The sequence below is a fragment of the Corticium candelabrum genome, chromosome 15 (genome assembly GCF_963422355.1).
Source record: "Corticium candelabrum chromosome 15, ooCorCand1.1, whole genome shotgun sequence".
Classification (NCBI taxonomy): domain Eukaryota; kingdom Metazoa; phylum Porifera; class Homoscleromorpha; order Homosclerophorida; family Plakinidae; genus Corticium; species Corticium candelabrum.
In genome coordinates, this window is record NC_085099.1 from 7,187,558 (window position 1) to 7,202,636 (window position 15,079).

A 15,079-nucleotide genomic window follows, 5' to 3' on the forward strand; every position below is an offset into this window, starting at 1 on the left:
GTAAAAGGAAATGGGTTGGCAGTGTTGTCCTAATGCCACTGCTGCAAAAAGCTGACGGCCTTGAGGCGAATACGTTGGGATAGTATTGACACTGCTTTTGCAATACTTCATTGCTGCTGCAAATTGGTGTTTGCAAGGTTGACTTTGCATTTCGATGGGACAGGTGCACTCTCCCAGTTGTAAGTCTACTACCACATTGTATTCTTATCTGACTGACTCACAACAGTGTAAACGTCTGGGTCATCTGTTGCGACAATATCGTCAGATGGAATGGTGTACGCTTTTACTCCTGTCACAGTAAATCTTGTAGAGACAAAATGATCTAATCTGTTTGGCAACAGATATTAAACGTCGCTGGTACTACAGTTTGCGAGTCTGTGTGAGAAGATTGAATATTTGTACCACATTCCAAGCTTTATTCCTTTGGAAAAGGATGTCTTTTATGATGCGTATGCTAGCCTCTGAATAATGGTTAGTATAGTTGCCTCGTGTGGGAAAGTTCTTTCGGAAACACACAGCCCATTCTTTCCTCTGTTGCCAGTAATCACCTAGTCTCTTTTTGAATGTCTGAAGAGGGCTTTTGTCTACTTCACATTTGATTTCAGTCAATGCGTGCTCACTTGGGGCATAAACAAGTTGTTTTGTTAGTGCCATACAGGTAATTCTGTCTGTACCACAGATACCAGAATTTGAGCTCCAAAGCCGTCTTCATATACTTTGTAAAAGATGAAAGACACATAGGTGTAATTCCGCTTGAGGCCATGTACTCTAGAGCAATCCGTTTGCTTGCACAGTCATCTGTCAATAATGTTAATGGTCCAAGATTTGGGCCTCTTCCAAAAATGCACACTTGGGCAGTATGTGTTTTAGTGCTGTACACCCTGCTGACAAGGTAACAGCATCTTCACTGAATGTCATAACTGCAGCAAGTGGTAGAGCTCCTACTGATGTGCCGCAGCTAAGTATGAACAGAGTTGTGTTCAAGTTATCAAGACTGGCTGTTGAGTCACAAAAGACTAGCTTTGCACTTTGTGTGACCATTTCATGGACTCTGGCCATGAGAGGAGTGACTAGAGCTAAAAGGAAGGGCATGGCATCAGTCTTCCTGGTTTTTGGTTTAGGTTCATCCATGTTCATTGCAGCTGCTGCTTCATAAGGTTGAAGAAATACTCGCCCACCCTCTTTTTCATGTTCCTTGTTGTATCGTTGTACTTCCTCGAGAAGTCGCTCAAACATAGCCTCTCCATTTTCTGGTCCAATGTTGTCTGATTGCCATTTTCTAAAGAAGCGTTGAATGTCTCGTACATTTGGGGTTATGTCGCTGTCTGCAAGAGTGTTCTCAACTACTCGTGGATCACTTTTCAGTTGGAGCTTGGTCAAGTATTCATGTTTTGCAGAGGTAGCAGAGCTGTCAGACTCAAAGAGACTAATTTTCGCTTTTTTCACAGCTTCTGTGACTGGCCTAAAGCTGAGTGCATGGCCTCTGTGGATTGGGTGGTATGTAATTGTTAAGGCAAGATATTCAGGGTGGTCTGAGATTCTAGAAGCGTCAGGTGGGTATACCCTAACTATTAAAGTGCTAGGACACATTGACTTTTTGTCTTGTGTGGAACAATGTATGGTGGTTTTCTTTAGTTTGCACTTCCTTTCTGTGGACATTTGTGACAGAGTTTTCTGTTTCCTGTAATGATGACAATGACGAACAGTTTTAAAAAGGAGCCGCCATCCTTTTTCTTTGAAACCTGTCATGATTCGATAGGTGGTTTTTGAAACCTTTTCAAAATGTGTAATCCACTGGACAGCTGCAGTTTCACAATTGGCACTTGTCCATGCTTCTAGAGTAGAGTTGCTTGTTTCAGCTCCTAGGAAACTTTCCAATTCATGCTGACAATATGAGTCAACAAAATAGTTGTACCGCTGAGGGAGCAAGGGTATAATACTGGTAGGGAGGCCTGAATCAGATTTGCATTTTCTTGTTTGGCATTAAGTGGGTGCTGTAGATTGGCTTCACTGGTAGTTTGAAATTGTTGAAGTGTGCCTGTGCTTAAAGTGCATCCCTTCACATAAACTGACTGTTGTTCTACTACAGGCATGGAGGTTTCGCTGACATTGTCAGCTTCTGTCCTCTGTGAATGACTCTCATTAGAAGTGCACCAGGTTACATTAGAAAAGAAAGGATTCCTCTTGCCAGCTAAAATGGCCTTAGCGAGAGTGAAACTTTTCTACCAACTTTGTTTGCTTTGTCAGGCATATAGCAGGAGGGCCAATCAGTAGTTGCTTTGCATGGTGAAACTGCTGAAGAGTTACATTTTCTCCTGAAACTTTGGTCTTGAAAGTTTTACTCAGACTTAAGCAAAGCTTCTGGCATTCAGGTAGCTTGAGATGGTGGCTTTGGATTTGCTGAGACTGCAAGTTTTCATCAGCTAATATGGACTTATCTAGGATATTTGAAACTTTAATTTGATCAGAAAGCAGCCATACTGCTAAGGTAGTCGTCAGGTAGTGAGTAGAAGGGCTTGGTTGAAGCAGGGTTCTCCCCAGGGCGTTTGAGCGTAGCGCTGCGCTATGCTTGAATTTCTACTTCACTCTCAGAGATCACTGATTTGAGATTGCCTAGATATGCTCCAGATACAAGATAGCAAGTGCATGTGAAGGAAATGTAATCTTAATGATGTAATTTGCATGTTTAGAACCTGCTTACTAAGTATGCGGCTTGAAGAAAGCCAATACTGAATAGGACCGCTGATTGGCCACTTTGCAAAAATAGTTCCAGTCAGATTCCAACAGCTGTGCCACTTCGAAGTGCGACTTCTTTGCCATACAGAACAAGACGTGATGGCTACAATTGTGAAGAAAGAGAACCTTTTCTTAGTGTTTCCAAACATTTGTAACCTTGCAGCCATTGCCCAGCTAATCCCTGCTTCCACTGCTGACTGTGAGAGGGCTTTTCTGAACTGAATAGGATAAAGACACCCCTGAGAAACCCCGTCTGAGCAACAAAATCACAGTGCAGCTGCTGTTTATCTCTATTGAAGGTCCCTGTTTAGAAGACTTTGACTTTAACGCTGCATGTCTGGAGTGGGCTTCCAAGAGGAACAGATGCATTACAATATTGTAACAGAGTCAGCATAATTTCATTATACAGTGGACAGCTTGTAAGATTGAACACAGTTTTGCTTATTACTCTCTAACGTAGCAGCAACATTAGGGTATATACTCAGTCACTGTTTTAAGCAATGATTATGAATAAATATTATGTCATTGTGTTTATGCATTCAATTGTGTCATAGTGTGTATCTAGCAAGCGTGCACTGCTACTTAGTAGACTAATTAACAGGTTTGTCAATGCATGGTTGCAAGTCACAGCAATATCTTGACTTCAACAGCTGTCCATGCTAAATTCGTACTTTTTCAACTAATGGGTTACTGATAGCTGTCAGCCTGTAAACAACAACTAGTATAGGCGATTTTCAGCAGCAAGTCTAATATATTGATAACTAGGATCCATGGCCCGTCCTTCGTACGGGCAAGATACTGTAGTGTAAAGATAGGTCTGTGGACACGTCACGTGCAATCTTTGTTGCGAGGTCCCGGATATGCTGAATGAATTCGAATCTTGCTCTTCGCGCTTGTTTCGATAGAAATCGACACACTCCCCGTGTAGCGCTTGCTGCTGAAAACGTGTAGGTTGGATTCGGTGCAAATGCGATCAGAATTTGGAGAGAAACGCAAGCGATAGAAGAGTAGGTTTTGTCGGCAAGAGATATTCGATTGTTGGAAGCTTTGCGAAGGACGGCGATGCATAGGGTCTACACGGGACCGGTGCGGGCGTGTGTTCGAATGAACTGCAATGTGTAGCGTTTGCGTCGTCGAGAAATTTTACGCGTGGGTCGATCCCTTGAAAGGGGACCAGGTGTATTATTTCTTTTATTTTTTACGCAAACCTTCCTCTGTGTGTGCCGAGTGTGCGTGCCGATTTCGGTTGCGAACGGACAAAAGACGTGGGCGCCAAACGTGAACATACATTCACACACACAGACAGACAATTTGAGCTTTATGTATTAGATAGATTAGTATTGCAATTGGGACTTTGTCGTGACGTTATTGAATGGGCGTGGTCTTAGGGAGGGGCTAGCGCTACGCTTTCCTGAAATCCTGGGGAGAAGCCTGGTTGAAGGTAAAGTTTGAGTTTTGCTTTGTCACATAGAACGACAGCTGTGGTGAACAGATGTGTGCCCACAGATTCTCTGGAGAAAATGCTGCAACTGCCACAAAAACAAAGGCAATATCCCCACAAAGAGAAGAACATGTTTGTATTGGGAAATTTTTGCAATGCCTTGATCATGCATGTTTTCCATCTTTTCAAAATGTTGGCCTATGCATAGGAATCAAATCATGAATATCCACTCTTTCACCTAAGGCAGTGCTTACATAGTCCAGTGTTTGTATTAGTTCTACCAACAAGTTGGTAGGAACTGAGTATCCCGTTGGGTCGCCATAGAAGGAAGCTTTTGAATTCAAATCTAAAGCAACCATTGTCCAATGATTTCCTACTCATCAATGTATTTGATGCAACAGAAGATCCAGTTATGGCGTCAATTTGTACGTTGACAATCAGGAATATACGTCTAATCTTCTTTCTGTTGTTCAGAGCTAATGCTATGGATGTGTTCAACGTGAATTAGCAAGCTTGGGATAGCACAAGGCAAAGACAATCTTGTGATGAGCAATTGAGAAGCGATGCCATACCTTCAAGCAGTGTATCAGGTAACCGTCTGTCACATGCCAGTCTAGACATTTGGTAGCTACTGTAGTTACGTCACCAAATGCCACAGCAGAGGCTGGCTTGTCTGACAGAATTTGTTGAAATTGCTGTATCTTGCTCAAGTTCAAGAGTTCAAGATTCAAAGTGTCAGGAATGTGACAGACTTTGTTGGACCACTTGTCTTCTTGAATAACCTTTGGGAGGACACCACTTAGACAGGAGTATGGACATTAAATTAAGGAACAAACTCGTTCAACTCAACGTATTTTTATTACTTTACTGCAGCTAGGTGGCAGAGTATTAATCGACATTTGTAGTTGTGAATTCAGTTAACACGAGTAGTGGTGAGCTAATATAATTTGTGGTATTCTGGACAGGAACAAATTCTCATGCATATTGGTTAATATCTACACTGTCTAAACAAGATAGTGTAGGCACACTTTAAAAGAAGCATGCTTTAGCTATAGGTACTTAGCAAGGATGTGTGGTACATGTGATTACAAATCACTAGTTCATGTAATGTACAACCTCATAATTAAATGGGACATGAAAATGCTAACTAAAATCATCTAGTCACTTAGACAGAACACTGCAATGTGTAGAAAGAGATTCAAAAATTTACCTGAAGAATGAGATGTTTAATATTTTGCATTGTGTGTATAGGATGTGTGAAGAATATTGGAAGGTTGATCGGGGAATGACATGTCAAAGTACTCTCTAGCAAAATCTAGTGACTGCTGTAACATTTCTTACCAGATTTGACGTTTGTTTACCAGTTTATAATGCTGTATACGCATAACTCAATCTTAACCAGTTATAGTCATTACCAGTTGGATATAACAGTGTACACTCTAGATGTTGAAGAAAGACTCAAAGTAACATGATAATGTTTTGTGCTTGTATATATGTAGTTCTATTTGTGGTCAATTTGAGCATGGTATAAGATACTGTGAATACGCATCATCAACTGCTCCATCTCATCATAGTAAAGAAACACCGCCCTTTGGTATTTTATCAAGTTTTGAAACCAGAATTACTGTGACAGCTAGCCCTCATATATGGAGCCCCATCTGAGAGCAATCCCAATCTAACAGCCAGGGACACAATGAATGGCAGATCGTTCAAGTGAGCATTATAGATATAAATAGATACACCATCATGTATGCAAATTTATTCAGAAATCTCTTCAGCATGGCTGGTCTCCCAAAAGTTCCTGCAAATAATCTATCAAATGTACAAAGTACAATAGCTAAAAGCACTACGAGTCAAAATGCAATGCAGCTATACAAATTTAGTTGCACTCATTTCTTCAGAAACTGGTCACGGCAGCTCCCTGAAGAAAAGGAACTTTCTGTGTAACTCTGGAGAATCTCGAAAGATGAACTAAAAATTCAAACTTTCTTTGACTTACAAGTGCAGTACATACAACTGAGACATTGCATGCAAGTACCTTATCGAGATCCAGAAAATGTTAATTACTCGAAACATAGGTGACTTATGCCTAAACCACACATGTAATTCGTCTTCTGGCAGGTGCAATAATGGAAGTTATCCAGGTTACTCAACTAGAATCTGCAACAACCAAAATAAAGAAGTTACGTTGACTTCATTTACAATATTGACTGCGTTAATTAATCAAAGAAAATATGAAATGTATTAAATCAATAAATATTAACTGCAATAGTCAATCGGCATATACTATATAAATTTAATTAATAACATTGACTCTAGACATCAATCAAAATTTCCACCACTAAATATTAGCTCACCACTACATATTAACTGAATTCACAACAACAAATGTCCTGGATTGTTTATATTCCTTGATCTATAGAGAGGAACAGATTGTAGTTAGAGTTTTCAGAATGAGTGTTCAGAACAAGTTATTCCTGTTTTATGTCCAGCAAACTGTGCACCCACTAGAGAAATACGCATCTTCATTGTGTGTGTTCTAATTTTATTGTTAAAATGGATCATGGATTTCTTCTATTTTAGGCTAATGAAAAACTGTGTTCTGTGGCAACAGACTGTCCATGGCGCAGATCAACAGCTTTCTGTAATTCTGCCTGTTTGCCATACATTTCTTATGTAAAACAAATGAATTGCAGTAACAGCAGAGTACATGATTAATTAAAAATCGGGTTCTTCTGCAATAGTTACTAGTATATCTATATATATTTAGAAATGCATATATTTCTATATAAACCCACCTACGTGGGTATCTAACACACATTTTCCACATATATATAGAGAGAGTTTCCACCTGAAGTTCAACGTGTGGCAGAACAAGAAGAAGGAATAAAATTACTGGGATCTCCCATTTATGGAAACAAGGAATTTTTTGAATCAGCTTTCCAAAAATGCATTTCAAAAGTGATCAATGCACAAAGTCATCTCATGGATATTGATGATCCTCAAATTGAATTTCAACTCCTTCAAAATTACTTATCTACTGTGCCACCAGGGAAAGCACTTCGTCAATTGTCATCTTTTGATCAACACCGTTGTGCCTTTGAACTCCTATCTCATTCTTCTTTGTCAGATGTTACTTGGAAGCAAGCATCCTTGCCAATAAAATATGGTGGTCTTGGTTTACGAGTAGCTAATAAAGCCTCGTGCTTAGCTTTTATTGGGAGTTGTAATTCCACTCAAAAGTTGGTATGTTGTTTCCTTGGCGTTTCCTCAATTGACGAAATTTCATCTCTCAAGGTGAATGGTGAATCGCAGGCTAAAGAAACGTTCTTTACTACTTATGAAAATGTTCAGATAGACACTGACATAAACGTTGCTTCTCAGCATTCTCTTCAGAGTCAAGTGGACAAATGGGATTTTGATCTATTGAAGGAGTCTTGTTCTATTAGAGACAAAGCCAGGTTGAACACTATTTCTGAGCCTCATGCCGGAGCATGGCTTTCAGCCATTCCCAACCTCAATCTCGGGCTTGCCATGAGTCGTCATGAGTTCACGATTGCTGTTCACCTTTGGCTCAGTCTTCCACTGTTTTCTTCACCTCCAAATGCTGTCCGTTGCATTTGTGGCCAAGTATGGGATAAGTTTGGTGATCATCTTCTTGGTTGCCGGAAGATTTCTTTACGTTCTAGACGTCATGATGCTTTGAGAGATGTCATTTTTCAAGCTTTGCTAGTACTCGATAAAGGAACCCGACGTGAACAAAGATCTTCTTCAGAGAACTAGTCAACCTGGTGATGTCTATCATCCAAACTTTTTGTTTGGCTGTCCGGTGTATTTTGATGTAACCGTGTGTAATTCGTTCCAGCAAAGATTTGTGTCACATTCAGCAAGCAACGCTGCTTTTGCGGCCTTAGAAGGAGAAATTTCAAAGTGTATGAAGTACGACACCCAAGTGTTTTCATCTGGTGCTCTCTTCTTTCCATTTGCAGTTGAATCATTTGGGACATGGTCGGATGTCAGCTTGAATACATTAAAGACTATAGCATATAAAACTGTTTCTGTTAGTTCTATTCCTTTTAGTCAGTTTTTAAATAATTTGTTGCAGCAATTATCAGTTAAGTTGTGGTCGTATAATGCACGCATGATTCTAAGTAGATTGTTGTTAGACAGTAATGACAGTAATTTTAGTTTATGGGATTTGCCTGTATCGTAGATTGGTTGTATTGAAATACATATTTAGCTATATGTATATATATATATATATATACACACACACACACACACTTATAAATTATAAATTACTATTTATTAAATCACATCTAAGGTTAAAAAATACTACCATAAATACATAAATTGTGCCTTTATTCTAATAAATTAATAATTAGTTAATTAACTAATATCAATTAACTAGCAAAATGTACAAACCTCTGTCGTCTTGTATAATAACTGCATCACGTGAAGCTTTTCTGGAGTCAATTGTTTCTCGAGAAGGTCGATTTCTGCAAAGAAAACGGTTTGTAGCAATCAACATTCCCCATATTGGGGCTCTCCTTTTACTAGCCACTGTTGCTTACTCAGTGTGGTAACTGATCGCAGAGAAAGCGCAATTCCCACGATCTGTCAGCATAGCACCTCACATTTCGAGCTACTAGTCATTTGTGCACGTGAGAATGGTCTACTGTGCACGTGAGAATGGTCTACTGTGCACGTGCAAGTTAAACTTATCCGGGCTATATATCCGGGATGTGTGTGTGAAGTGGACACCAAAAAATTTGCTGTTCTTGTAAAGACGGTCTGGACGTCGAGGCTACGTTTGGTAGCAGAGCCATATGTACGGAAGCTGGTGTAGCAGCAGATTAGATCCGGCCGTCAAATAGGTCCGCTTGCTAACGCACTTGTACTGGAAGACATTCTGCGCTAGCGCACCGCGTCTACCTCTCTTCGCGGATTAGGCCCTAGCGCAGTAGCGGATTTAGCGATAACGCACAGTCAGAGACGAATGTTTTTTGGACCCACTTTCTTTAGTGCCCGGATAAACTTCCCGTATACGCTGTAATCTGCACGTGACGTTGGCAGAAGGAACGTGACATTGTTGTATTGTTGTTTGCGTTCGTTGACTACTGCGCACCTTGCGACGCCACACCATTCACGTTGCTGAAGCGGTAGCTGCGTCATAATTTTCGAACTCGGGGCCATCAAAGCACATGCGCACAAAGTAGCTATAGCAGGTAGGCTAGACGTTTCGTCTACCTTACGTTGTGATAACTTATTTTTCTTAGTTCATAATTCAGCAGAAATCTGCGTTAGTGCACTTGCATAGCAAAAGGAGCTGTTCCAACTTTCAGCTGTTCAACCAGAGACCTCTTCAAACTGGTGTACACGTAATACAGCTAGCAATCTATTAAAATATGCAGACTACTAGTAGCTAGACTACGGTACGTATAGTCACGTAGACATAGATTAACTTTTTAGTTCTTCAGGAACATTGCATGGGCTTACACGTAATCTATACCTTACATTGTATATCTATAGTAAACATGCTTCTAAGTATAAAGTTTATAATAAAGTCTGTCAAGCATTTTTGCTGTTCTGCTGAATACTGGCGGACAGACTGTGCTGTCTCTTTATCTTTTGTATCCGCTTCGGCATCACATACCTACTGACAGAAGGAGTTGTGTGAGTTGCTCTCCTACTATTAAACACACTGAGGCGGCCAGCTTTTGCAGGAACAGAACTTGAATTTTTTATGTGTTTTCGTCTGCTGAGGGCTGTAGGCTGCACCCGAATTCTTTGCCTGTGCTTTGTTATCCCGGTATGACAGCCAAAAGTGTGTAATGCTGAAACCAAACGCTGCTGCTTGGTCGGTGGATGTGTTGATTTTCCTCGACATTTCCAGTAGTTTTCACAAAACTTTTTAACAGCTGTCAGATACCCATCATTATTTGTCATGTTGGGGGCAAGTCCAGTTTCTAGGTCAACCATGACTTCATTGAGACTTGTTTTGACTGTCTCGATTGCCTGATTCTTGTCTTCACCACTACTGGGTATTTCAGTCTCCTTCATGGTTGTTTTCTGCCTTTTCTGTTGGAACAGATCATCATCCAGCATGGCTGATTCTTTGAAAGAATGCCGTATGTCTTCATTATGCCATTGAATATCAACAGAGAGGGACTGCAAGTACTCTTCATCTGACTTTTGGTGAAGACTGCTGTAGAAGCTAATGGGTTGGCAATCTTTTCCAAGAGCTACGCCTGCAAGGAGCTGGCGTCCTTTTGGGGAATCAGTTGGAATCTTGTTGATGGTGGACTTCATGTATTTTGTTGCTGCAACGAGCTGGTGTTTACATGGTGTTCCATTGTATCCTACCGGGCAAGAGCATTCCCCTAGTTGCAAGTCTACTATCCAGTGGTCGTGTGGATCTGTGTGGCTTCTAACCATGTATACATCAGGGTCTTCTTCTGTGGCTGTTACGTCATCGAAGGAAGTGCTACCAAGCCTCACACCAGCTAATGTATATTTTAATGACACGAAGTGATCAAGTCTGTTACTTGCCAGTGAAAGTAAGCGGCGCTGATAATACAACTCCATTGTTATATGCACCATTTGGAATAACTGTACAGCATTCCAGGCCTTCTGCCTTTGAAACAGGATATCTTTGATTATTCTTATGCTTGCCTCAAAATAATTATTCGTGTAGTTTCCTCGTGTTGGGAATTGTGTCCGGAAGCATAAAGCCCATTCTTCTTTTCGCTGCCAGTAACTGTCTATCCGTTTTTTGAAAACAGGAAATTGACTGCTTTCAATTTCAGCTTTTACATTCATTAGGGCTTGGTCTGAAGATGAGTATGGAAGGCACTTTGTGAGCAGCATACAAGTTACCCTGTCCTTTCCTGTTACCCTGGACTTATCACTCCACAGCCAACGCCACATGCTTTGGAGGAAATGGAACACACAAAGATGCAGTTGTGCTTTTGGCCATACTATCTGGAGTGCTCTTCGTTCACTTGCAGAGTCATCAGTTAAAATTGTTAACGGCCCTGCAATTTTGCCTCTTCCAAAAAGGCATAGTCAGGTAGGATGCTGACAAGTGCTTTAAACGCAGCTATAAGAGTCTCTACATCTTCACTTGAAGCCATCACACACCCTAACGGTACAGCTCCTGCAACAGTGCTGCAGCTGAGTACAAACACTGCAGTGTTTAAGTTGTCCAAGCTGGCTGTAGAATCGCAGTAGACCATTTCACTGCTTTGGTACAATAGTTTGTGAGCTCTCGCCATTAAGGGTGTGACAACTGCTAAAAAGGAATGGAACATTGTGAGTGACTTTTTAAACTTTTGGTGGATGTTCAGGAGCCACTGCTTCTTTGGTCTCCTCGGCTGACTGATAAAGTTGAAGAAACGCTCTGCCGTTTTCTGAGCTATGGGCTTCATTAAATTGGTTTACTTCTAGCGATAGACGCTCAAACATTAATTTGCCATTTTCAGGGCCAACACACTTCTGTCTCCATTTTTGAAACAAGCGTTGGACATCCTGGCAGTTGGGGTTGATGGACCGATCAGCAAGTGCAACTTCAACATCTGAAGTGCCAAATTTTAGCTGTAGTCTGTTAACATATTCATGCTGAGCTCTGGCTGCTGAGTATCCTGACTCAAACAAATTGTTGTACTCCTCTTTGGCGCAATTAGCAACAGACCTGCAACTAAGTGCATGTCCACTATTTACAGGGTGGTTGTGGCTATACTGCATGTCAATCAGACATGCTTTGCTAGGATGGTTGGCAATAGCCAAGGCTAGGCTAGAATATACTCGCACTCTCAAGGTACTTGGACACTTTGTTTTCTTCATTCTGGTGCTCTTGAACATACATGATGGTGGAATTTGGGACTTCATTTTCTCTTGGGTTTTAGTTAGTTTCTTTTGCTGGTGGTGACAGTGTCGCACTGTTTTAAACAGAACTCTTTGACCTGATGGTTTGACTCCTCTTGTTACTCTGTATGTTGTTTTTGAGATTTTTTCAAAGTCTTCTATCCATTGCACTGCTGCTTGAGGACTGTTTGCATTTGTCCATACTGTTAGTGTAAAGTTGTAGGACTCTGCTCCCAAGAAAGCATCTTGCTCTTTCTTGCTGTGCTCGACAACAAGGTAGCTGTAGTTTGCAGGGAATAGGTAAGCTATATCCTGAGGTAAACCAAGGTTCACTTCTGTTGGTGGGTTTGTTTTCAGCCTGGCTTGGTCACTAACGCTAATGATGTTGCTAGGAAGGGGGCTTTGCAGAGGACTTTCAACAGGTGTGATTTTATCACACAAAATACTATCTTGGTTGTTTGGTTCTTTAGACAAGAGGCCCCGTTGCAGATTGGTAGGCTTCTGTCTTATCACTGTCCCTGACATGTGAATGTGTGATTGACAGTCTGCCAGGCACATCTAGTTTTGGATGATTAGTTGCTGTTGCTGCAGCCTGAAGAAATCCCAGTACATCAGAGCTCACCTGCTTCTTTTTCAAGCTAAAGCTGAGTAATCGGCTGTTTCTGTTTTCCTGCGAAGGCTTAGGAAGTGTCTTCTTGTTGTCAAAACGCTGAACTGCTGACAAGATTTTGAATGTCAATCTTGCCTCTGACGAACCAAACTGCCAAAACAGTCCGTAGGTAATGAACATATGCACTTGGCTGGTGGTAAATACAGAGTAAAGATTTTAGAGGATGGCATTGAATTTGTGGAAGGCAGACATACGGCCAAACTTCATTTGGACCAAATGACACAGTAGCAACGAACATGAATGCAATCACACCACAAGATGATGAATCTGTTTGCACTGGGTAATTGCAGCATTCGCGGGAGCAAGCATGTTTGCCATTTCTGTCAAAAGTGGGCCTGTGCAAGTTGAAGATGCTTTGAGGTATTGCAATCTGCTCTCCCAATATTTCTTGCAGTTCAGAGAATGTCTGCTTACATTCTAAAAGGAGGTTGAGGGGCACTGGATAGCCAAGGGAATCGTCACAGTAGGACAAGTTGGTTGATACGTCTGTAACAAGCACAGTCCAGTGATTGCCTCCAAGGATTTTGTTAGAAGCAAAAGCAGTGCCAGACGGTGGATCAATGCTGACATTTACAATGAAGAAAAGCAAGCGAATGCTACTTCTGCCGTTTAGTGCAGTAGAAACATAGTTTGTCATACATCTTTTGTTGTATTTAGACAACACAAGCGACATACAGTCATTTGATGAGTTGTTGACAAGTCTGGACAAACTATCAAGAAGGTCATCTGTCAGCCATCTTGTGCATGCCAACTTTGAAAACTGATGGGTGCTAATGCGTTGACATGCTATAGCCAATGGTGGCTGATTGAGCAGTATGTCTCTGAACTGTTGAATGGTATCACTACTAGGACGTTGAATATTCAGAGTGCTTGGAAGTTGGCATGTCTCATCAAACCACTCTCCTGATGCACCTAGCAATAACATACCATGCTTTAATGTTATGATTATTCTAGGATATGTAGGCTAATTGTAGGGTTTGTGCATATCGAGCATGTGCATGTGTGTGTGTGTGTGTGTGTGTGTGTGTGTGTGTGTGTGTGTGTGTGTGTGTGTGTGTGTGTGTGTGTGTGTGTGTGTGTGTGTGTGTGTGTGTGTGTGTGTGTGTGTCATGAACAATGTAGAGTAGAGGACTTTCTTATATGACAAAGACCTTCAGCATTATGTTCATTGATTTAGAAATTCTAGAAGTGTTACCCTCTTGCAACTAGATCATGTAATAGTGTTTATCGGTGTCTGTCTGTTTGTCTGTCTTTCTGTTTGTGTGTGTGTGTGTGTGTGTGTGTGTGTGTGTGTGTGTGTGTGTGTGTGTGTGTTTTGATCGTGTGGGAATTGTGTTGATTGTCTAGATTCTTTCTCATTTAAATTGTCAAAGTTGACTCCCAGTAATCTAATGCCTTTTGCTGTTCAACAACCGATAACGACTTCAACTGCTGTGAGTGTGAAATCGGTGAATGAAGTCAAGGAGGGACTGGGAGGTGTGACAGCCGATGGGGATCAACAGCAATGAGGAGTGGAGAACGTGAAGGATGAGAAGTCGGCTGTTGTGGAGGACAAAGCAGCAGCATTGGGTACAGATTGTAGTGACTGGATCGTGTAGCATGTGTTTGATGATAGAGTGATGGATAAGCAGACAAACGGATAAGCTGACACTGTCACAGACAGATGGATAGACGGACAGATGGACAGACACACAGATGGACAGACAGACACACACACAGACAGACAGATGGACAGACTCATACAGACAGATGGACAGACTCACAGACAGAGAGATAGACAGGCACACAGACAGACAGATGGATAGACACACAGACAGGCAGATGGACAGACAGACAGATGAACAGACAGACAGACAGACAGGCAAATGGACAGACAGACAGACAGACGGACGGACAGACAAACAGACAGATGGAGAATCAAAGATGTTTGGATGGATGGACAGACAGACAGATGGACAGACGACAGACAGACAGACAGATGGAGAATCAAAGTGACTAGCCTCCACCCTGTCCCGACTCTACTTCATGTCTGTACAGCATGATGCAACTTCCACGTACCGACGGGACGGACAAAATAGCACTTATCTATAGATGTTTGGATGGATGGATAGACAATGGACAGACAGACAGATGAAGAGAAGGACAGACAGAGAGATGGACATACATACATACAGACAGATGAACAGACAAACAGACCGATGGACAGACAATGGGCAGACTTACAGACAGACAGACAATGGACAGACAAGTAGACAAACAGACAGAAAGATAGACAGACAGATAGACAGATGGACATACAGACATACAGACAAATGGACAGACAAGTAGACAAACAGACAGAAAGATGGACAAACAATACACAGACA

General features: G+C 41.4%; 3 protein-coding genes and 2 long non-coding RNA genes across 7 annotated transcripts; 1 reads left to right on the forward strand and 4 right to left on the reverse strand.

The window, feature by feature from the left end:
* Positions 1-5,921: 5,921 nt before the first annotated feature.
* LOC134191369 (uncharacterized) lies at positions 5,922-8,858 on the reverse strand. Of its 3 annotated transcripts, none has more exons than XR_009971776.1 (4): positions 8,752-8,858; positions 8,603-8,676; positions 6,216-6,337; positions 5,922-6,148 (listed from the first exon to the last, which is right to left on the reverse strand). It is a non-coding gene; the product is annotated as an uncharacterized LOC134191369 (long non-coding RNA). The 3 variants fall into 3 exon arrangements; XR_009971777.1 differs by having other exon boundaries at positions 5,922-6,161; XR_009971778.1 differs by having other exon boundaries at positions 5,922-5,989; positions 6,053-6,337.
* A 360-nt stretch (positions 8,859-9,218) lies between these two features.
* Positions 9,219-14,005, forward strand: LOC134191020 (uncharacterized). The gene is made up of 3 exons (XR_009971709.1): positions 9,219-9,405; positions 9,457-9,558; positions 13,891-14,005. It is a non-coding gene; the product is annotated as an uncharacterized LOC134191020 (long non-coding RNA).
* LOC134191019 (uncharacterized) lies at positions 9,531-11,110 on the reverse strand. Its single transcript, XM_062659574.1, has one exon. The coding sequence runs from the start codon at positions 11,105-11,107 to the stop codon at positions 9,749-9,751; it is 1,359 nt and encodes a 452-aa protein (XP_062515558.1). The 5' UTR covers positions 11,108-11,110; the 3' UTR covers positions 9,531-9,748.
* LOC134191340 (uncharacterized) lies at positions 11,504-12,601 on the reverse strand. Its single transcript, XM_062659948.1, has one exon. It carries the CDS (start codon positions 12,599-12,601, stop codon positions 11,504-11,506), a length of 1,098 nt encoding a protein of 365 aa, XP_062515932.1.
* Positions 12,745-13,638, reverse strand: LOC134191341 (uncharacterized). Its single transcript, XM_062659949.1, has one exon. It carries the CDS (start codon positions 13,636-13,638, stop codon positions 12,745-12,747), a length of 894 nt encoding a protein of 297 aa, XP_062515933.1.
* Positions 14,006-15,079: the final 1,074 nt, after the last annotated feature.

Bases quoted from the DNA above. Each gene is read 5' to 3' on its own strand.
- LOC134191019 (XM_062659574.1), bottom strand. From the start codon at position 11,107: ATGTGGCGTTGGCTGTGGAGTGATAAGTCCAGGGTAACAGGAAAGGAC.
- LOC134191340 (XM_062659948.1), bottom strand. From the start codon at position 12,601: ATGTGCCTGGCAGACTGTCAATCACACATTCACATGTCAGGGACAGTG.
- LOC134191341 (XM_062659949.1), bottom strand. From the start codon at position 13,638: ATGTTATTGCTAGGTGCATCAGGAGAGTGGTTTGATGAGACATGCCAA.